We start from the raw sequence: 25,624 nt of genomic DNA, 5'->3' as shown, positions 1-25,624 counted from the left end.
GCGATTTGATTTTCATATCTGTGCTTGTTTGAGGTGGCACGTCTTGACCGCTCCGCAGATATTTTTGGCAAGGGATAGGATGTTGCGAGAAATCTTGTTTTTTCTTTGTCACTGCGGTAACTGTTATGTTTTCAGGTAGATTATGTAGTTATTGTTATGGTGTTGTTATGAATCAAACTTTTCTACTACCACCATAACAACAACTAATCTACCTGAAAACATAACAGTTGCCGTAGTGACAAAGAAAAAACAAGATTTCTCGCAACATCCTGTCCCTTGCCAAAAATACTTGCGGAGCGGTCAACACATACCACCTCAAACAAGTACAGATATGAAAATAAAATCGTCCGGTACAGAGGACGTCTTCAAAGGGGAAGCGGTCAAATGCGGTTCTTCCATAATCGTCGTGGGTGGCGTCGCAGATGATTTCGAATCAAAGCCTGGGCCTTCGAACCTGTTATCCGGAGGAACCCAAGGAGAAAAAGTAGGATGGCTCGAGGGGTCGCAACAGTAAATTTCTACCGGCATGGCCGATCACGTCTTCCGGCAGCTGTCCGAAAGCACATAGAAGGGTCAATAAATATTTCAGTGGGGCATTTACCGACGTGGACAAATCTAAAGGTAGTTGGATATTGTCGAATTTATACGCCAAACGAGAAAAATTCTAGTCAGTTGGTCAAATACAGAATAAAGTCAAAGAAGATCTTGAACGGGCTTCGTCCGCAGTGAGTCTCGTAGAACAGCAACAACAGCCTATCAAAACGCGTGTCTATCGAGACAAACCGTCTAAATTGCGAGAAATAAATTTTTGGACTCAATTGACATCAATGTAATTTATTATTTATCTTCGCAATTAAGGTATTATATTACTTAAGGTTTAGAAAATAATCAATAGTTGTATGACTGTTTCGTTTTATAAGTAAAGCTAGCACTACAAGACGAGCTTTTTAAGTTTCTACAACAACCAGATTAAAGAAAAAACGTTTGAAACAATTGTATGGTTGTAATGCATTATTTTATTTAATCTTTAGTGTTAAGATGTTAAAAATGTCAAATTACAATAATATAATTTTAATACATGTCAAAAACGCCTCCTAATGGCAATTTGTAGAAACTTATGATATAGGTCTCTATATTAAATTTTTTAACAGCTTGGGAAATGTTATTAACAGTAGATACACTTAGTTTTAGAACTACTGCACACTAAAATACAGAAGAAAATATATTCATATACCCTCCCACTGAAGTTGTCAGCGCAGATACAGATGTTGATTCCGATTTGACAGATGGGGAGGTGACTGGTAACGTTAACCATCTACCTGGACGTATTCTTCGATAAAGATCATTACATATGGGAATGATTCTAATTTTGAACAAACTGAAGACGATGAAATTGTTAATGGAAAATCCGACTCTAATTTCGCAGACACATCTCAATCTCATCATGATGTAGGGATCGCCAAGCGCAAACGTAAAACGTCAAATAAACCAAAAAATCTAACATTCCAATTGTAAGTGCACCAAAATAAGCAAGGGATAGCCACATTCTAAATTCAAAAATTGGTGAAAAGAAAAAAAAAATTACTACCAAATGCCGAAGATTTCTTGCGTAAACATTTAAAATGCCCATCTGATGCCTTCATTACTAATTTCTTAAGACCACTACTTATACATGCCGCACAAGAGCTAAATCACAATTTCAAAACTTCCAAAGATGAAACTTCAACTTTTGTAGGAGTAATGCTTTTGTCAGAATATCATCCACTACCATATCGAATGCTATACTGGTCACAAGAGCCAGACGCTAATTGCCCATTAGTATCCGATGCAATTCGCCGTAATCGTTTTGATAAAACAATGAAGTATCTGCATCTAGCTAATAATGAAAAAATAAATGATAATACAGATTCTCTGTACAAAGTTCGACCATTATTTGACTTCCTCAACTCGATTTTTAAGCAGATTACACCTTGTAATTATATAAGTATCGATGAGAGCATTATTCCTTAATTACGGCAGACACAGTCACAAACAATTCATAAAAGGAAAACTAATACGCTTTGGATTTAAATTATGAATTGCCCCTGATACGTCTGGATACATTCATCATATTGAACCATATTGTTACTCTTTAACCAAAATATCTGATGCTGGTCTAGAACAAGGAGGAAATGTGTAATCAGATTGACTGATTACCTTTGGCTACAAAAAAGTAAAAATTATGTTTTGATCATTTGTTCACATTGGTTGCATTGCTGCAGGAGCCAACAAGAAGAGGCCTGGAGGCTACTGGAATTCTTCTTGAAAACAGATTTAATTCGATAATGAATATACCAAATAAAACAGATTAAAAAAAACTCCTAGAGGCAGCACTTCAGTTTCATCTACAGGAGAAATGTTATTTACTAATTAGTGTGGTAACTGTGCTTACTAATTGTGACGAGTTTCGACCCATGAAGGCGTCTAAATGGTACAATCGAGCAGAGCAGAAGATAATTACTCTAGATGTTCCTGGACCAATTGCCAGTTATAATAGCAATATGGGAGGAGTAGATCTTTTTGACCAATTCGTCTCATCTTATAGTACTCGAATAAGATCAAAAAAGTGGTGGTGGCCTTATTTTTTATGGGAAGTAGATGCTTCCTGTGCTGAGGCTTGGCTAGTGTATCGGCAACTTGGTCACTTCATGTCACTGTTACAATTTTGACGGGAGTGTGCAACTTATATTTTGAAATCGTTTGGAAGTAGGCCATCAGTGAGTGGACAACGATCATCTTTACAATTTTCCCCTGCTCTTAAAAACTTAAAGAATAAAGATCGGACTGATCATACAATAGAGAAGGGTAGCTCTAAATATCGAAGTTGCAGAGTATGTGGAAATCGTACTTGTTACTTATGTAAGAAGTGTGATACACCTCTGCACCCTGATAAGTGTTTCAAAATATTCCATAACGTTTAAAATTAACCTGAAATAAATATTAATGTATTTCAACTTGTTTTATGTCATATCATCCCAGTGACAACTAAAGTTGCCAGTCAAAAAACGACATATTCACATATAATTTAATTCTAAAAATAATGTATATAATTTTTACTGCCTTTTTGTATCTCAAAATTAAAATTGCCTCTTTTTACTCCTGCTATGGAATTACGAGCTTAGTGGGTTAATAGCAGGAGACATGTTAGGAAAATTTGAACTCCAAGGTCGATGTTCTGGAAATTTTAAATACAAGTGACGTTACTTTGTGTAAATCGTGACGTGCAACGTTTTTTGAAAAATAGTATGCGTACGTCTATCATTCATTCAGATATACTTGTCAGTTTACGTCAACCTTGACTTTTCAAGGTTTAGTAAACAAAAGTATTATTAAAAATGGTTTTAACGGATGAACAAAAGCGACCTATGCTTAAAATGTATTTTAGATATGGCCAAGGAATTAATGTAGAAATTAAGCCTTAATTTAAATTAAGGATATTTTCTTGAGCTTTGAAGAAGCTGCAATAAACATCGGTCTAAAAATAAATGAAGACAAAACAAAATACATGGTCGTCTCAAAACAAGAACGACGGTGAATAAGGCAAAATATTACTATAAATGATCACAACTTCGAAGTGGTTAAAGAATTTAAATATCTAGGAGCAACAATCACAAATGACAACATATTAGAGCGAGAAGTTGAAACGAGAATAATGGCAGGACACAGATCTTTCTTTGCAATGCAACATCTAATAAAGTCAAAACTTCTTTCACGAGACACAAAAATCCAAATATATAAGACCATAATACGACCAGCAGTCGCGTATGCAAGCGAAACATGGACGCTAACAAAAAGAGAAATAAATAAATTGCTGGTGTGGGAACGTAAAATTCTTCGAATGATATATGGCCCTTGCAGAGACAGCGTGACAAACGAATGGAGGGGCAGATACAATAACGAGCTAGAGTCTCTATTTGGAAAAGAAAATCTAGTCAGATATATAAAGGCCAATATACTCAGATGGGCAGGGCATGTGATACGCAGTAACGACAATCGCCTTATTAACAATGTGTTCTGGGAAAGGCCAGAGGGAAGAAGGTCTGTAGGGCGGCCTAGAAAAAGGTGGAAAGATGGAGGCAAAGAAGATCTGGAGAAAATGGGAGTGCGACAATGGGAATTACTGGCACAGGACCGACAAACATGGAAGGCAATAGTAAACGCGGCAAAGACTCACGAAGAGTTGTAGCGCCATTGATGATGATGGCATACATCTATTCGGCATTCATATCAACGTCACTGTGAAACTTTCCAGCGTATTCTTAAGCAACGTTTACATTTTCATCCGTATCGTTCACAATCCTTCCATAAAATCATCCTAAATACTACCAAGACTAGCCTTCCGTAATTGGTTTTTAAATAATCTCAATAATAGTGATGATGTATTGGGTAAGAACTTTTTTACTGACGAATGTTGGTTTCATCTTTTTAAATTCGTGTTAAACTTCCCGTGCTCGAATCGATATCAATAGAATGTTATGACTCATTTCAGCATTATTTAGTAGGCCATATATATATGTATATATATATATATATATATATATATATATATATATATATATATATATATATATATATGTAATGAAATTATAATTTCATCATTCAAATATTGCCGCGCTCTACCGAGTACATTATCTGGAATATTAGACACAACCACTTCTGTCATCTTTATATTTAAAAACTTGTCACCTTGTCAGATTTTTATTTGTGGTTAAGAATGTTAAACATCCAGAGTTAGTGACATTAAATGTCGTTTCTTTAATTTCAGGTAAAATTTTGTGTAAATAATGTAAATAGAACATGTTTTAATAAATCTTTAATTTCAGAAACTCAGTTGTGTTACTAATTATCAAAAGGAACCTTATAAAACGACATTTTTGGTCATGGACAAATTGAGATTCCAATTCATAATCCTAGGTTCATCAGACAGTAAATCAAATGAAATCTGTATTGCCTCAATTGAGACTCCAGATGGTCGTATTTTTGATATCCCAGACGAATTTAAGCAGGTAAATAAACACACATACATATTTAGATCCAGTTTATTTACAAAAGTAAAAAACTCATTGAAAAAAAGAGGTCAAAAACGAAATGTATGGATCCCATTAGATGATGAATTAAGGAAGATTTATTTGGATAAAGGTGAAAATTTACAATTTGGTGATCAGTATTTAGAAGAAAAACTACAACCAGCTGCTGTTAGCTATGAAGATTTGCCAAACATTCAAAATGTGGGGAAGTTAACAGAAAAGTTTTTAATTGAAAAATTTTCCATTAAAATGCCAAATGTTAGACAATGGATGGAAGAATTTGAAAAAGAATGTGTAAGGTTTGAAATTTTAAATGATGAAGATAAAATAGAAAGTTTAAGACATCTACTTGAAAAACAATGTTTAGATTGGTATGGTAGCATGTTAATTAAATATACAGTGAAATCAGATTGGAAAACTTGGAAAACAAATTTTTGTGATACTTATGAAAAGAAAGGTTGGTCCCAAATAAAATATGCTTTTACATTCAAATATCAAACTGGTTCTCTATTAGAATATGCCACAAAAAAAGAAAGATTATTATTAGAAGTTAATAAGTTAATTGACAATAACACACTAATAAACCTGATTGTGTTAGGTTTACCAGAAAACATCATGAACAGACTTGATAAAGATTCACTGAGTTCAACTACTTATCTTTTCAGTGAATTAAACAAGAATGAACACTTAGCAAATAAAGAAAGTGAAAAAGTATTCTTACACTATAAAAGAAATGTTGAAGAAAAACAAATTAGAAACAAACAAAGACTGGACAGAGAGCAAAAGCATAAATGTACCATCTGTGAAAAACTTAAAAAAGGAACACGCTACCACCTTGAATCAACTTGTTGGTTTAAATCAAAGGATAATCAAACTAATAAGGATGATCAAATTAAACTTATCAATAATTCAGAGTTAGAATGTGAACTACAAAATTCTGATTCAAAAAACTATTAATACTGCCATTAATAAAAATAAAATTAGTGTTGAATAAAAATATTGAGCTTTTTGGAGTATATGACTCAGGTTCAAATGTTTCATTAATAAATTCAAAGTTATTAAAAATAAATAACAATAATTCAATTGATCCTAACAATACTAATTTAAAAACTATTAATGGCATTAAAAAAACTAGTGGTATGGTAAAATTACATGTAAAAATTTTTGATATAGAAAAGGAGACAGAAGTCTTTGTGATCGAAAAAGATAATTTTGATTACGATTTTTTAATTGGTTTAGACTGTATAAAAAAATTCTATTTGTGTCAAAATGAAAACTTGCAAATAAGTCAAAAAGTGCCTATTCAAAATGATGTTACTACGGAAATTGAAACAATTTCAAAAAATTGTGACATTTATAAGAAAGTAAGAGATAATAATCGACAAATAAAATTTGATCCTAAGGAAACAAATGAAATTAATAGTTTAAATGAAATAGAAAATAAATATTTAATAAATTTCAATGAACACTTTGATGAGACAAATTTTAAAATTCATGTAGACCATTTAGATTGTGATCAACAATCAATAATAAATGAGTTAATATGTGAAAACAAATCTGTCTTTGCAAAAGACAAATATGATGTAGGGACAGTGAAGGAATATGAAGCACACATTGATTTATTAGAAGAGAAATATTGCAGCAAAAGGCCATATCGAACCACAGTTGATGATAAAAAGGAGATTGAGAAACAAATTGCATTGCTACTAGACAAGAATCTAATAGAAGAATCTTACAGTCCTTTTGCAGCCCCAGTTACATTAGCTTACAAAAGAGATGAAAATACAAAGTCAAGATTGTGCATTGATTTCAGAGACTTGAATAAAATTGTAGTGCCCCAATCACAACCCTTTCCACTTATAGAGGATTTAATGATAAAGACAAGAAATTGTAAATTTTTCTCAACATTGGACATAAACTCTGCTTTTTGGTCAATCCCTATGCGCATTACAGATAGGCACAAAACTGGGTTTGTTACACAAGAAGGACACTTTCAATGGACTTGTTTACCATTTGGGTTAAAAACATCTCCAGCAATATTCCAAAGAATAATGTGTAACATAATAAGAAAACACAAACTTGCAGATTTCACAGTGAGCTACATAGATGACATACTCATTTTTTCAAGATCATTCCAGGAACATATCAGCCATCTAGCACAACTATTTAAAGCAATCAAAAGTGAAGGATTTAGATTAAAATTTGTAAAATGCATGTTTGCAGCTGAATCAGTAAAATACTTGGGTCATGTAATAAAAAATAATTGTGTAAAGCCACTGAAGGACAACTTGATTTCAATAAAAAACTTTCCAATACCTAAAACACAGAAAAATGTTAGACAGTTTCTAGGGAAGATAAATTTTTATCATAAATATGTGCCAAAAATAGCAATAAAATTGGATCCTTTGCATAATCTTCTGAGAAAAGGTCAACCATTTAATTGGACTAAAGAATGCCAAAAAACATTTGAAGATTTAAAAAATATATTGTTAACTCAACCTGTACTAACTATTTTTGATCCAACTCTACCGATACACATATATACTGATGGTAGCTTACTAGGAATAGCAGGGGTGCTAAAGCAACCACAGGAAAACAATGAAGAAAAACCAGTGGCCTATTTCTCAAAGAAACTAAATGAAGTACAGAAGAGGAAAAAAGCTATATACCTGGAGTGCCTGGCAATTAAAGAATGTGTTAAATATTGGCAACATTACTTAATAGGTAAGAAATTTACTGTTTTTTCTGACCACAAGCCATTGGAGAATATGAATATAAAGTCTAGAACAGATGAAGAACTAGGTGATTTAACATATTATTTATCGCAATATGATTTTGTGGTGAAATATTGCCCTGGAAAATATAACTTAGAAGCTGACTGCCTTAGCAGAAATCCTGTCTTAGAACCCGATGAAAATATGGAAGAGCAGTTGAAAGTTACAAATTTGATAACTCTTGAAGATATATTGAAAGACCAAGAAAAAAATAAAGATATAAAATGTAATAATAAACTAGTAACTAAAAATAATGTTTATTACAAAAAAGTAAGAGGAAAGGAAAAAATTATTCTAACTGAAGATTATAGCATACAATTTTTAAAAGATGTACATAGAAACTTGTGTCATATAGGAATAAAACAAATGCATATGATGATAGGACCATACTATACGGCTAAAAATTTAACCAAAAATATAAAGGAAATATGCCAAAGCTGTGCAGTATGTACTAGAAACAAATCAAGAGGACTAGGAAAATTTGGATTGATGTCACATTTAGGTCCAGCCACAAAACCTTTCGAAATTATTTCCATAGACACAATTGGAGGTTTTGGGGGTTCTCGATCTACTAAAAAATATTTGCATCTTCTAGTGGCTCACTTTACACGATATGCATATATCCTAACATCGAAAACTCAAACTGCAAATGATTTTATTAAACTTGTGAAAAGCATATCAGAGATAGATCAGATTGGTATGATTCTAACAGACCAATACCCAGGAATAAATTCAAAAAATTTTAAAAATTTTTTAGATGACAAATTTATACCAATAATCTTCACTGCCACAAATTCACCATTTTCTAACGGCTTAAATGAAAGATTAAATCAGACCCTAATTAATAAAATCAGATGTAAAATTAACGAAAAAGAACAAAAAACTGCTTGGACAACAATAGCACAAGAATGTGTGCGCAAATACAATGAAACAGAACATACGGTCACTGGTTTCGCACCATCATACTTAATGTATGGCAAAAATATTGCAATGTTGCCAAATGAACTAAAAAAATTAACTTCTGAGGAAGATTGGATTCGTAATAGAAATATTGCTCTAGATAGAACGATCAAATCTCATAATTATAATAAACAAATTTATGACAAAAACCGTAAACATTTTGATTTCAAGATAGGTGATTTGGTATATGTGGAAAATGGAAACAAATTAAACAGGAACAAACTTGACGAACTGAAAATAGGACCGTATGAAATTACGGAAAAATTGTCAAATTCAATTTACAGAATAAACCTGAACCGAAGAACATCAGAGTCCAATCTGTTCCACATATCCAAGCTGACTCCAATCTCAACATCTGAAGATGAAGAACAAGATGAAGAAGATGTAGACGATTACTAAACTTTGAAGGCATGAATATTTTCTCCTCTGGGAAAGGGGATGTAATGAAATTATAATTTCATCATTCAAATATTGCCGCGCTCTACCGAGTACATTATCTGGAATATTAGACACAACCACTTCTGTCATCTTTATATTTAAAAACTTGTCACCTTGTCAGATTTTTATTTGTGGTTAAGAATGTTAAACATCCAGAGTTAGTGACATTAAATGTCGTTTCTTTAATTTCAGGTAAAATTTTGTGTAAATAATGTAAATAGAACATGTTTTAATAAATCTTTAATTTCAGAAACTCAGTTGTGTTACTAATTATCAAAAGGAACCTTATATATATATATATATATATATATATATATATATATATATATATATATATATATATATAATATATATATATATATATATATATATATATAAATATATATATATATATATATATATATATATATATATATATATATATATATATATATATATATATATATATATATATATATATATATATATATATATTGGTCAAATTCGGTTCAAGCGAGTCTGATTTAAATTTATGATAGCGAGTATGATTTAAACTCTGGCCACAGAACAAAAATGTGAACGTAGTAGGTTGCAACTAGTTCATAAAAGGTTCACAAAGCTCTTTCTAAGCTCATATTCTTGCTCCATTAACTTAATAGAGTCTTGCTAGATCAAGTTGATGGAGCAAGAATAACGAATGGAACGAGAATGGTAGCAGTGTCGGACTATCGGTATAGTGTCCTCTTTTTTGTCCTAATGTTAAGATAGGTTTTAAATTAGTATGACGGAGGATGCATAAATCCATAATGGTAGCCAAGGTGGGTGTGTCATTAGCGTGGATGGACTTAATTTCTAAATATCAAAGTTCTTTTGGTGAAGTTAAGGAGTCAGCTGAAAATGAAAAAGCGGGAGGAGCATTAGCTGCTATAGGTGTGTGGTCTGATCCACTGAGGACTTAAGGGCAAAACTTCGCGATATGACCCGTAGGATAACAAAAAAAATACTGTAGTGTGTCAGTGGATAAATATATTCTGAAAGGTGTAGTTCATGGTTAATTTGACGGGAAGATTGTACTTTGAAGTCCTACTTGTCGGGGATTACAAATGTTACCCTACAAAAACTCATGATATGTGCATATTGATCATCCGATGTTTCGTATTTTACAAAAGTAACAGGTGCTCCTAGCTGTAAGCCAATATCTTTTTGGAACTTTTCGATTAGTAAATGAGAGATAGACAGACACATTTAAAATAAGGTTTTTTTTTACCGGAGAAATAAGCTTGCAGATAGAGACGACGGACTCATGACGAACGGTGTATTTTTTATTATTTTATCAACGATGTCTGTAGATGTGAAAAAAATGCAGATTCGATTATTCGAAATGCGAGATGCAAAAGTAATATTTTTTGGGTGAACTGTTTCACCAATTGCTTAAATATATTCAAATAAAACAGTATTCGAAATGTAGTGCATGACAATAGCTTGTTTCCTGTCAGGAAACGAAGAAGGAGGTGGCCTGGAAAGTGCGTCATCGACATATGATTTTGGGTTGGAATTGTAGTTTTTTTGTGCAGATGTAGATAATTAAGTGCTGTTAATAATGTGTATACTCCTGGTTACCAAGACCACAACACAATATGTGACATATCTAATAGACCCTCTCCCAAAATGGAAAGGAAGAAAAAGGGATCTCACCTGATTTCTCGGTATTTTTACTGGTTTTCTTTAATTACACTAATATTGCCTCAATTAAACTAGACTTTTAAAATAATAATTCAAATTAGGTACTCGTTTCCTTAGTAAATTGTGATTTAAGCACTTCGTTTCGTATTGTGTTCTCGTCGAATGAACTTTTCTGTTTAACACTGTTTAAATATTTTAAATCCGTGAAGAATTTTAAAAAGCGTCAGATTTAGATGTGAAAATTAAGAAAATAACAGATATTTGTTTATTAAAAGATGTCTTCTTTGGACTAAAAATCCACCCTTTTAAAATTTTCACAAAATCCAATAAATATTGCCAAACATCAGGGGAGTCTTTTAAATGGCCCACTCTGTATAATACCTCTTATTATAAATCCTAAGTACTTATCCATTTTTCCGTTTAGTGAATAATGTGTATTATATTCTTTTTATATATACCTATCTTATCCGTTGGATAAATACATGACATGAATACCAAGTATTTGTGTTATTAACTAATGCAGTCAAGACACGTAACTGAAGATAATAAAAAAATTGACACGTAGTAAATTTAGTTGGAGTTTCTGTTGTACTCTGCAATTGACTATTAATATCTAGTATTAACGAAAATAATCGTAGCTATAATTACACTTTATAGATTATAATAAAGGTTATTAATTCGCTATTCAAAAAAAATAATATATTTAGCAACATCAGCGATTTAAAAGTTTATGAAACTTGGAGTTTTCTTTTTAAAATTGCTTAATGTTGAAGATTAGTGTTACCAACTCAAGTGCAAATATTGATAACTACTATTATTTATAAAAGAATTGTTTAAATATTGCACATTGTGAATAAAACATTTTTTTTTCTTCTATTTACTTTATGTATCTCATCAAAAGCTAAATACCATTCCTGAAAAAAAACCAAAAACTTGAATAAGAAAGTTGGAGGGGTAATTGTTTAAAAATGTCAGTTACATACTTTTGTATTTAGTCTTTAATTTTTGTCCGTTGCTTAATTAATTTTTTAGTGCTACTATCTCTTATAGTTATTCCCAAAACTTTTTTGTCTATCGATCTCTGGTGACCTTGTAGTTTAGTTGTTGTTTATTTGTCCTACTTTTATTGTAAGTTTTTAACTTTTTGGTTGGTTATATACTATATATTTTATTTATTTTCCCACTTTTTACAAATTTGTTTTAATAACTTAAAATTTACCCCAAAACTTTTATTTTGAGCAATTCTTTGATGCCAAGACTATAGGGTCTCCCAAAAATTCATAAAATCATTATTCCAATAAGACCTGTAGTTAGTTTTGTCAATTCTCCACTAGCTTTATTAGCAAAATTTATCAACACTCTTTTCTAAGATCTAATTTCTCCCTCCCAAATATACTGTCACCAAAACTTTAGATTTAATTTCCAAAATTTCTTTAATTACTCCTCCAAATAAATTTACTATGGTCTCTATCGATGTAACAAATCATTTCACTAATGTTTCCAGATTAGACACCATTTTAATCATCAATAAACTTTTTACTCGCAATTACCATTTACCTTAATAAATTATAATAAATGTTCACAAATTAGTTCTCTTTTCCAATTCTGTCATTCCCAAAACTTCCTTATCTTTAACCATAAAATTAAGAGACAACCAGAAGGTTCGCAATGGAAAATCCACTATCTCACCTACTTGCAGACATTTTAATTGACTCTCTTGAAAATACTTTTTTATTCCCATCATCTTATGGTATAGATATGTAGATAATATTTTTCCCTTTATACAACGCCTACCTTCAGGTTCACACAATATTTTGTCAATAATTAATAATTTACATCCTGAAATTAATTTTTCCTCTATACTTAAAAGTTGATAACAACATTATCAACTTTTTTCAAAACTCAGAACCATCAAAAGTGATATTTTTTCATGGAAGTCCACAGCCAGAAGTAGAAGATGCCAAACTATTATTACACGTCTACGACTTGGACACTGTAGGTATACTCATGCCTATCTCTTCTCAAATAGTGAACCTCCAAAATGCGAAACATGCAATACAGTAGACAGTATAAAGCATTTCTTGATAGACTGTCCTAAATTATGTAAATCAAAGACAGTCTTACAATTTACCAAATAACCTGAAAGCACTCCTCAACAAAAGTTTAGTTCCGAACAATTTATTAGGTTACTTAAAATGTATAAATATGTTACACAAAATTTAACTTAATTAATTGTTACAAATGTTCAATTGTTCACAAATTGTAATTAATTGTTACATTGATTGATTGTTACAAATGTTAAATTTAATATTATTACAAATGTTACAGGAATGTCGCTAATAACCTTTGGGTGGATGCGACTTTGTTTCTTTAAATAAAAAAAAAATATCAACTTTTTAGATTTAACCAAGAAAAAGATTTCTTACTCTACTCCTTGTTATTAAAATTTTAAATTTTTAGAAAACCTATACAAACCGATTATATGCCTACATTATCTAATCATTTTTTTCAACATAAGATGGCAGCTATTCAATGTTATGTCCATATACTTTTTAACATCCGTATGTCCCAAGAAAACTGTGATAAAGAAATCTTAATTATTAGACCAATAGCAGCCAACAATGGTTTTTCTCCTTGTACTGGTCAATATATATAAAGAGACTAAACCTAGCTCTCAACGTGGAAAACAAACCCAACACTACATCCATTTATAGATCCTTATCTTATTTAGGACCAATGACAGAAAAAATATCAAGAGTACATTGTAATAAAATCAGTAACTTAAACATTTATTTTAAAACTATGACATTAGGTCAACTTTTACCAAAACTCAGGAAAAAATTGATGAATTTAATAAAAGTGTTATTTACAAATTATCTTATGACGTTGTAACATGACTTATGTTGGTAGAACAAAGAGAACTCTGACTCAAAGAATCAAAAAACATCTTAAGAACACAGATAAATCAAACTTTGGACATCACATTAAATTTAATAATCATTCCTTTTCTCTTTCCACAATCAGTAAAATTTTTACATAACATCCCAAATAAAATTTTTAGACGTATAAACCTTTTAGAAGACCTTGAGATATCCAAAGAAATAAAACTAAATCCTGGTTGATGCTTTAACACACAAATTCATCTCAAGTACAATTAATTAGAAACAAACCTCTTTTAAATTATTGTGGGACACTTTAGAGAAAGAAGAGTGACCTCATCATATCTTAACTGAAAATTCGTTCTTCCATTACTAATTTAAAACAATCTGTAATCAATCATTTGACAAGTTATTCTTCATTGAAATAAGAAGATTTTTCAATTTTTTTTAAGATAGATAGGTAAGCAAGATATCGTCAAATTGTGCTGCGTGCAACGATTTGTATACGCTTAAATGTACAAGAAAATAATACTCCAGTCGTCAAAGACGAAAATGCCACTGAACCTTTACAAATCATACAAACAAGCTGAATTTTGCTGAGAATGTGAATTTTTAGACCCCACAAAATATACAAAAATTTGTCACTCCTACCCCCGGACTTCATTAATCAATTGCACCCCTATCTTCCTTCCACTCCATCAATCAAGTGCTACACCCCGGAAAGCATCAATTTGCCAAGAATCTGTACGCCGTAAAAAAATGTTTTAAAAAAGAAATTAAGCTAACTTTTATTAAAAATGTTAATTAGCACTTTTCCTGTAGAATGAACCATTTTTTAGAAACAGCGTTTAAACTGACTATCGATTTTAAATGTGTTACGCGTGCGAAATCAATTTTTTTTAAATAAAATTTGATCGGCTCGACGGTAAAATTTCGATAGTCTCTAAGCAGATTGTTTCATCGATAAAAATAAAATTGGGTGTTAAAGGTGAAAATTGCGTTTGTATTTAATATACCACTACTTATACCTGTACCTGCGTATAAAAAATTTTGCGAGAACAATATTTTTGCGAAAAAATAAAGAAGATAGCCAACACATGGTGTGAGTGGCGAACTTTGAAAACTTGTATCGGGAACATTGTAAATCCCAAAGACTTGTACAACTGTCATTTTAGACAGCAAGGACAGTTTTTTTTTAAGCAATGCCTATACCTATATCCCCGTGGAAAAAACTTATGGAACAAAAAAGAAAAATCGTGTGTTTTCGTGTTTTTCTGCTTCGTTTTTAATATATTTTTGTCAAAAAAAGTTATTTTTGACTTTAGAAGATGACATTTAGATAAAAATTTTTATTTTAAAAAACTTTTTTGTGGATGTGTATGTAGGCCAAGTGCATAGAATTTACATATCCTCATCCACCATAGTGCGTAGGGACTAATTCACCCCTTTCTCAAAAACGCACCACTTTAAACGGTATCACTCGGTTTTTTTTTTATATTTGGAGGTCCATTGACCATATGAAATAACAGAACTTCTTTAACGTTATCGTTCCTTTCTAAAGAACATATATAAAGAAGAAACTAGATTGTAATGTTTTAAAATGTGATACTTGTGTATTGAAAGAGGCTATTGATTATGTACTTTAGAAAGGAACTATAACAGTAAAGGGGTTTTGTTGTTTCATATGGTCAATGGACCTCCAAATATAAAAAATTGAGGAGTGCTACCATTTAAAAGGGTGTTTTTTCGAGTAAGGGGTTAATTTTTAGTCCCTATGCACTAAAGTTGATAAAAGTAAATTTTATTTTTTGTAAATTATACATTTTTAAAAAAATTTTTAAAATAAAATTTTCTAATTAAATGTCATTATCTAATTGACAAAAATTAATTCAAAAAACGAAGCAAAAAAACACGAAAATACACGATTTTTCTTTTTTACTCCATAGGTTTTTTCCATGGGCGTATAGGAATAGGCATTGCTTCACAAATAAAAAATCTGTCATTCCTCTTTAAAACGACAGTTGTACAAGTCTTTGGGATTTACTATACGAGTTTAATTCCTTCATCCGGATTTAGTGTCTCGTTTATCCAACATCCTAGGTATATATAAATGTTTGTTAGTTCTGAGACATTGTCGTCGTCTAGAAGTGTAAGCCAGTCTGATGGTATTTGGTCAGGGCCTGGAGATTTCCCATTTTTGCTTTGTTTGATGGCTTTCTCTACTCTACAGGTATATATAGCGGTATATTAAATAAGAAGAAAAATCAACTACCTTTAAAATGGTTTATTGCTGAAAGATGTAGTCCTAATTTTAAGTAAGATACAGTTCTTTATTTTTTTTTACTTTTTGCAATTTAAGGCAAAATGTAAATATTGCGTACGAAAGCTGTACCTACTTTTCACCTTTAATACACGTTTTAATTTTTATCCATGGAACACTCTGATTAAAAACTATCGAATTTTTTACGTCGATCCAAATTTTATTTTAAAAAATTGATTTCTCACGCGTAACACATTTAAAATCGCTAGTCACTTCAGGCGTTGTTTCTGAAGAAACGGTTTATTCTACAGAAAAAGTTTTTTGATCAATATTATCTTAGCGTAGGAGTGGCACATTTTTTGTATGTTTTTGGAATCTAAAAATTTACATCCTTAGCAACAATCCGGTTGTTCGTATGATTTTTAGAGGTTCACTGGCATCTTTGTCTCTGACGACATTCACGCAGCACAATTTGACCATATTTTACTTACCGTTAGTCCTAAAATATTTTACGATAGGCTATTTTAAAAAAATTTTTAAATTTTCTTATTTCAATGAAAAATAACTTGTTAAATGATTCATTCCAAATTGTTTTAAATTAGTAATGAACTTTACAGAAGAACGAATTTTAAGTTAAGATTGCATGAGGTCGTTCTGTTTTCTATAAAGTCTCCCAACATAATTTAAAAAGAGGTTTCTAATTACATTTTAGATGAATGTGTGTGTTTAAGCAACAATCAGGATTTAGTTTAATTTCTTTGGATATCTCAAGGTCTTCTAAAAGGTTTATAGGCCTAAAAGTTTTATTTGGAATGTTATGTAAAAATTTTACTGATTTTGGAGGGAGAAAAGGAATGAATATTAAATTTAATATAATGTCCAAAGTTTGATTTATCTGTGTTAATGAGATGCTCATCGATTCTTTGTCAGAGTTCTTATTGTTAATGTAAGAATGCCATAAGACAATTTGTAAATACCAATGTTATTAATTCACCAATGTTGTCCTTTGTTTTTGAAATTTAAAATTTATGTATTATAGTTTTTTGGGACATAGGGATGTCAATAAGTCTATGGAGATAACATTGAATAGCTGCCATCTTATGTTGAAAAAGATGATTAGATAATGTAGCCATCATATAATCAGTTTGGATAGGTCTTCTAAAAATTGAAAATTCTAATGCAGAACAAGAAGAAGAGGAAGACGTGTTTTTCTTTGTTCAACCTATAACTTTAATAATGTAGTTATTTTCTAACTCCAAGGTAAAACTAATTCTAGGATGTAAATTTATAATTAATGTTAATATTAATATGGCAAAATGTTATGTGATTCTGAAGGTGGGCCTTTTATAAAGGGAGACATATTATCTACATATCTATACCATAGGATTATTGGTAAATTAATATGATGGGATTAAAAAAGTATTTTCAAGAGAGTCGATAAAAATTTCTGCAAGTAGGTGAGGTAGTGGATTTCACTTTCATAAATCCTCTGGTTGTTTCTAAATTTTATGGTCAAAGAAGTCTTGTGAAAGACAGAAATGTAAAAGAGACGTAATTTGTGTAACAATTATTGGAATAAATGGTGTTTGCGAGAAAAAGATTATTGATTATTGAAATTGTGTCTAATCTGAGAACATTAGTGAAAAGACTTGTTAAATCAAAAGAGACCATAGTAAAATTAATTGGAAGAATAGTTGAAGAAATTTTGGAAAATAAATCCAAAGTGTTGGTGACAGTACATTTGGGAGTGCAATTAATTAGATCTTGGAGGAGAGAGTTGATAAATTTTGCTGGTGAAGCTAGTGAAGAATTAAAACTAACTACAGGTCTTATTGGAACAATAATTTTATGAATTTTTGGGAGACCATATGGTTTTGATATCAAAGGATTACTGGAAGTAAAAGTTTTAAAGTTAATTTGAAATCCTTGAAATAAATTTGAAGCATTAAAAATGTTAGATTTAAGGTCACTAATAAGTATTTTTATTGGATTTTTGTTAAGTAGAATAAATGAGTTGGATGGAAAAGATTCTACTTTGTTAACATAACCTGTATTGTACAATCATGATTAGAAGACAATTTTCTTTGTCGGCTTTTGTTAATATAAGTTTATGAGTGTTGATTTTATTAGAAATAGATTTAACAAGTTTAGATTGTGAACGAAAAATTTCCATAGCCTTATTGTTAGGAAGATTATTGTTGATACGATTGGTTTGGTAAAAGAAGATATATGATAGTTTTGTGTCGGATTTTACAGTGTTTGTGATGTTCAAACTATCTATGATCAAAATTTCTGCAAAAAGTAACACAATGTTATATAAATCAGGCTTAATTTTGATACAACACTCAACTTCATTTAAATTAGTTTTAAAAACTTGACGTAACTGAAACATTGTAAACTTTAAACTAGTTATTTCTATTATTGTTCTATTATAGCATAGGTCTGAAGATGGCTTTGTCAGCTAAAAGCGCTCAGCTAGAAAATAACCTGACGTACTCCGCTCCTTACGTCAGGCCCACATAGATTGCATGGGCAAATGTCTGTATTCAAAAGAGCTCAAAACTACGTAGACCAAGTTATTAGGTGGTGCAATAGATGGAGAGTGACTATTAACGCGTCCAAAACCCAACTATTACTATTTAAATTTAAACACCCTGGACAGGGTAATAAAGAGGTCTAGATCCCTGGCAGCGCTGTCCAGTAAAATATGGGCAATACGTCAAATAAAACACTATTTAACACCTACTAAATCTAATTAAGACCAATAATCGAATACAAGGCATGTGTCTACGCATCACACCCGCCAAATGAACACCATCATGCCACCGAAAGGAAAATTCTGCACGAGAAAGCGCAGATACTACCCGTCATCATTGATACATCAAGTAGCAAATGTAACATCAATTAAGGAGAGAATCCTGACCCTCAAAAGGAGGTATGTCCTTCGCACTATAGCAGGCTTGAACAACCGAGCCAAACAAATATTGAAAACTCCTTGCAATCGCTGAGAGCAAATACTCACCAGGGTTTCTAAAAGAAAAAATCCATTCTTCTTCTTCTTCAAGTGCCCTATCCGTTGCGAACGTTGGCTATCAACATGGCAATTCTGATCTTGTTTGCGGCGCTTCTGAATAGTTCGACCAATGTGAGCCCGAACCACTTTCGCAGATTTTGAAGTCACGAGTGTCTTCTCCTGCCTGGCCTTCGCTTACTGTCTACTTTCCCCTGGACAATCAATTGTAGTAGACGGTACTTATCGTATCTCAATATGTGGTTGAGATATTCAAGCTTTCTTTGTTTGATTGTGCTCACGATTTCTTTCTCCTTTCCGATTCTTTGGAGTACCTCTATGTTGGTGACATCTTCGTTCCAGGATATACGAAGAATGCGTCGGTACACTTACATTTCGAATGCTTCTAGTTTTCTCGTGAGCGTCTCTGTCCTTGTCCAGGCCTCCATACCATATCGTAAGATCGGAAAAATGTAGCATTTAACTAGACGTAGTTTTAGGGGAAGAGACCCTTGCTTATGAGGAGCTTTTTCATATTGTTAAATGCTGCTCTAGCTCGTTCTATTCTCGCCTTAATTTCTGTGGTCTGTTCCCATTTTGCATTTACGTTGGTGCCAAGGTACACATAAGATTTCATTCCCTTTAGCAAAACTTCTACATAACACTAAAAACGAACTTCCTGATGAGTATTTTAATATATTAGAATCAATCCCCATAATATAATGCAGCTAACATCTGCAAACCAAAAACGCTAATTAAGAGCCGTTCCTAGTATGGCTGGTAACACCTGGAAGTACCTCCTTTTGGCTTGTTTCGCTTACCAATAATTTCTCTTGTGCGCTCCTTATCACAATACGCCACATCCTGAACTCCAGTTTACTAGCACTTCACCCCTATAACTCCACACGCATATTACCCTTACGTTTACCACACCTTCTCCCTCCACAGAAAAAAAGGAGCACCCCTTCTTTGAAGATACAATAGTCTAAACAAGGTAAAAATATGGATTGATTTATAGGAAATAAATGTTTCCAAACTTTAAAAATGCTTTTCTTTTCTATTCTTTGTACAAAAACATATCAGTCTTTTTATTTACCAAAATAATAATAAGAGAGAAAAAGTGAAATTATACTAAACAGATTTTGAAATAAGTAGAATGGAATAACAAAAAATAAGAATATTAGGAATTTATTCTAATAAGTAAAAAACGAAAATAGAAATCAAAACCTATATCTATAAAAAAATAAAAGAATGGTATATTTTTAGGGCTTAAATTAAATTACAGAAAATTCAGTCCTGTATTTATATTGGCAAACGTCGCATCTGCAAAAACAGTAAAACTCCCAATATATTTGTACATAGGCCGTGACATCACTCCCTCATAAAAAATATAAATATTAATTTTGCCAATTAGTGGTAATTTCTTAACAAATTTTAAATAAAATATGCTTTATTAATTTATTTAATAATATTTAAACAATAGAAACGCGTGGGAGATGCACAAATAATAAATATTAGCATAAAAAATTGTCATCTGAAAAGAGTAGTGCAATGAATAATTGATGTGTCCAATAATTATAAAACATTAATATCTAAATTTAGTGACAGGTGTATATTTTGAAACCTCCCTAATTAATGAGAGGTCAAAATTACTACACAAACATGAAAGTTACGACTAATGCAATATCTGTTGGTCTTAGCAGGATAATATATAAGAGTTTTTTTTTGATTCCCAATTTTACAAACCTAAAAAACATAATTAATGTAAATATATATATATATATATATATATATATATATATATATATATATATATATATATATATACATGTATATACTTTTTTTGGAAAGCCTTTAGTGACTAGGTGAGTATTAATATATATATATATATATATATATATATATATATATATATATATATATATATATGGATATTTTGGGTTTTGTAGTCAAATACCGGCCTTTAAGTAAAACTCTTTAAGGTTTTTTAAGCTTTCGACTTTATTCTCAACAACTCTTTCTCAAAACATACTAAAAATTAAAACAAAAAAACTACATTAGACAATGAAGATGTTGTATCTTTAACAGGTTTACCCTTGTAAGGATTGTATAAGTAATTATGAAGGGAAAAACCAAACACAAATAAAAAATTAATTTTATCTTATTCGAACTTGGAATAATCCCTTTAAAAATTCGCTTCACTGTAGAATAGTTAAGTGCATGTGGGTTCAAGCCCCGGGTCGGTGTCCAGAAAGATAAAAAAGGCTAACGCAGCAGTTTAAAATTCTAAAACGAATCTGCAGCTTAGACTAGAATATGCTGGTGTCTGATCGGCCTATGGTGGAGCAGTACGGCAAGAGATAAGGGCTTGCGGCTCAATGATACTCCATAGATCCATAGATCCCTACCGGAAGGGCGTGGCGCCTAAATATCGGTATATATATATATATATATATATATATATATATATATATATATATATATATATACAATTCCTTTTATCTGTGTAACTTTAAAATAACTTTTATATAGTTGCTGTTCTTTTCTTTAAAAGAAGATTACTTTATATAGCACTAAGATTTTCAATGTATTCTCTTTCGTTAAAGGTGTTTTGTGTAGTTTTAATTAAACATATTTCTAGAAACAGTCTTTTGTTGTAATTTCTTTCCCTTCTTAATATTTCTGCTTGATCATAGTTAGGCGTGTGGCCCCATCGTAATAAAATGTTCACTCGATGCACAGACTTGTACTTTATTCAAATTAATGTCACTCTTAGGGTAGAGAGTACCTACATCTAACCAGAAATATAAAAACAATATCGAAATTACACACCAAACTTAAAACACCCATATATATATATATATATATATATATATATATATATATATATATATATATATATATATATATATATATATATATATATATATATATATATATATATATAGCTATGTGGACCTGAATTGTGCTCCCATTTGCCGGGTATCTCCTGTTAGCATTGGAAGCTTTTATGGTAACTTTATTACACCTTTTATAATATTACTAATTAAACCTTTAATCTGTTCAATAATGTTACCTAAAGTAAAAATAAAATTAAATTAATATTAAACTGTTGGAAGTGTGATCTTATGATCTTATTAGTTCTCGGCAAATACTTATTTTTTATATAAGTTTTTTACATACTTTTTTAAATTACATGTACAAAAACCACATGCTGTGCTATGTTTGAATCAAATTGAAAACTGTATCTAGTTTTAATTTATTGTTTATACAACTAATTGTTGATGTCCATTATCTTAAGCTTCTTTACATTTTACACCATTGACTGTTACATGTCTATGGGTAATACATTTATACTGACTTGTCTATGGATGTTTGATTTTTCATATTGTGCTTTTTAGATGAACTGATGATGCTTTCTGATTAGAGAGCGAAACGTCTTCAATAAATAGATGAAGTAGCCAACTTCTTTGTCTTTTTTCTCCAACTTTTGACCGAAATACCCACCACTCTTCGAGTGATCCTTATATATAAATATCAACGCATTAGCGTTGACAACTCGAATATGCCGGAAAAACTACTGTGGCGAAATTCGTAGATAAGCGGCTAATTTTTTGAGGATACTTTTATTAACAGCAGCAAAACAACTTTTATATTGTCTGATGGAACTTATTTTCCGATTTCCTGTCGGATAGATGAACATTTTTGGAAAAATTAGAGAAATATCAAAAAAGTCGCAGAGGGAAATAGTGTCAGGTCAGACTCGGTTTAATTAAGCGATAACCACACTTTAAAGAAAGTATTTATTATAAACTTTTTTGCCGACGGGCACTCTAACTATATATTATGTCGGTGTAAAAATTCACATTGAAGGTTAGGTCGTGATTTATTCTTTGGATTTACTGCATTATACTGATGTTTTACTTGCGCATCTTATTATAGGAATGGTAAACAATATTCTAAAAAAAATATGTTATATATTGCTTTTCTTATCTTTATGCAAAAACTGTAATTTTCTAAAAAAATCTTCCCATCTTGCATAATTAATTAATTAATAAAATTAATACTTTGACTACTTTAATTTATTGATAATATTTGGCTAGTTCGTTACAAATTTTAAATTGTTTAATTTATATTAAAGCAACTATATGTAAAAGTTCGAAGTTATTGCATAATATCTAAAAGAAGATGCATTTAAAGCAAATTATGATTATGACGATGATAAAAATGAATGCAAGAGAATTAAAAAAAGATAAGTAGTGGATTTTGCAGTCGATGATGATCATCTAATCATGATTATACAGTAAGCACCTAAAGGATCAAATAAATTCGTTAAACGCTTGATTTAACCATTGCGCATTTTTCATTTCATTATCATTTTTTTTTAATGGTAATACCCAATTTTGAAACTATCATCGAAAAGGGCGCTTCTTTTTATATACAAATGTCATATTTTTTCTGTAGCTTATGTCAAATAACTGTATGTTCAAAAAATTAAAAATATTTTACTCATATCGAAACGTCATTTATAAAAATCTAAACTGGACTAAATTAACCTAAAAACTATTAAATTATAGTTATTTATTGTACAAGACGATAAAATTGTACTTTTTCTTCGAGAGCGTTTTTTAGCGTCAAGACGTCAGTCGAGACGCTAATTATGCTCGAGAAGATAATGCGATTTTATCGTCGTGTGCAATACAACATTTTTTTCTATAGCAAGACTTCAAGTTCAGGTGAAAATAGAATTTCAAAAAAAATTGTAATTTTTAGCACAAAAATCGCAATTGTGTTGCTCCGTTGCTAGGGATATGAATTAATCTGTATCCAATATAAAATCAATCCAGTACCTCGAATCAAGTGTTTAAGCAAACGAGTACAAGTTGTGATGCTCCAAAAATAGATATTTCTAATAATGTTAATTGTAAAATTTCAGATGTTTTTAATCCTTAATGTGTTTGAATTTGTAAATTTTATTGAATTAAAAAAAGTTAAAACATTTTATCTACTCTTGCTGTTAGTGTCACTTTATCTACCCTTGCGGTTAAAGTGATACTTTATCTACTCAAAACAGTTGTTATAGCAACACTTTAACATTAGCTATGGAAAAAATGTTTTTGAAGTTATACTTCTATACGCACGGTCGGCGTTGGAAATTTGCATGAGAGTGAATCTGTGAAACCATTACATATGTAAGATAATGAGTAAGAGAGAGACAGAAGATATGTTTTCTCTCTCTTCCTCTCTCTGTATATATATTATATATATATATATATATATATATATATATATATATATATAATATTATATATAATATAATATGTATTAATATTATTATTATTTATGTGATATGTTTTGTATTATTTAAAATTAAACGTTTATAATTATTTTAGGCTTTTGTATTTCAAAATAATCACTGTTTTACCGAGAACTGTCAATTTTGAAATCCGTTAGGGTCATGTCTAATTGGCAAATCCTTTACGTGTTTGGTTCATACGCTGGTGGTTGTGAGTTCGAATCCCAATTATGAATTTCCTTTTTAATTTTTGAAATATTTAAAAACCTCACGTTAATCTTATTAAATATATATAATATACGCAAAAAACATAAATTTTAAAATAAAATGAGAATTTACAACATAATCCGAGTTGTTGGTTTTTTATTTTTATCTTCGTAAAGTAAGTTATATGTATATTGGCAGTTTTAAATACTTATGAATGTTACATTTTAATTTTTATATTGTCTTATTATATTGAATTATGTTGCAGTGTATTTATTGTATTGTAATTTTTATATTAATAACAAAATAAACAATGAATTTTACTGCAGAGTATGTTTAAAATTTTTTTTTGCATTCAACTTCTTTTATACATATATAAAAATAAAAATATATATTTTCATTAAAATATTGATACAATCCTTCATTTACTATACTCCTATTACAGGTCAAATGTTTATATACAGCAAACGATGCACCATATACCTATATAACTAATTCTTTTTCTCTTTCTGCTCTCTCTTACCTATAGCATTACATATGTAATGATTGTGCAGATTGACTCCTATATAAATTTTTAACGGCGAACGCGTGTATAGAAGTATAACTTCTACCGGCAGTCCCACTGGACTGCCACACCCGTTTTTTTGTTAGTATTTTTAGCCAATGGCTAATCAAGCGTTTAACGAATTTATTTCAATCTTTATGTGCTCACTGCATATCACAAAATAGGTATAATATAAACCCTAAAAGAAGGCAAAGAGCACAAACAATAATGTTCATAATATCTAGATACATAAATTAAAAGCCTTTGTAGTGGAAATACATTAGACCAAAAAATTTTGAAAGTGTGCTTTAGTGGGCAACCAAACTGGCCCCTTCTGGTGAGTGAAGTGTTACTTTTGAAAACTTACTACATATATACAGGGTCTTTCAAAAAGGTATGTCATAAATTAAATCACGCATTCCGGGGACAAAAATAAATTGATTGAATCCAACTTACCTTAGAACAAAAAAAGTTACAGTCCTTTGAAGTTCCAAAATAAAAATTGTTTTTTTGTATTATCTCCTAAACTAC

The 25,624-nt window shown here is 30.6% G+C and overlaps 1 protein-coding gene and 1 pseudogene across 1 annotated transcript in view; both read left to right on the top strand.

The window, feature by feature from the left end:
- Positions 1-331: 331 nt before the first annotated feature.
- On the top strand, positions 332-955 carry LOC140438884 (uncharacterized; annotated as a pseudogene).
- A 9,068-nt stretch (positions 956-10,023) lies between these two features.
- Positions 10,024-25,624, top strand: part of LOC140438882 (uncharacterized) — a 195,001-nt gene continuing 179,400 nt past the window's right edge. Inside the window, exon 1 of the mRNA XM_072528521.1 lies at positions 10,024-10,147. Coding sequence (XP_072384622.1) covers positions 10,024-10,147 — 124 coding nt within the window. The remainder of the gene's footprint in view (positions 10,148-25,624) is intronic.

The sequence above is a fragment of the Diabrotica undecimpunctata genome, chromosome 4 (genome assembly GCF_040954645.1).
Source record: "Diabrotica undecimpunctata isolate CICGRU chromosome 4, icDiaUnde3, whole genome shotgun sequence".
Taxonomy (NCBI): Eukaryota; Metazoa; Arthropoda; class Insecta; order Coleoptera; family Chrysomelidae; genus Diabrotica; species Diabrotica undecimpunctata.
Note: the sequence above shows the minus strand (reverse complement) of the source record. Positions and strands in the feature narration are given on the sequence as shown.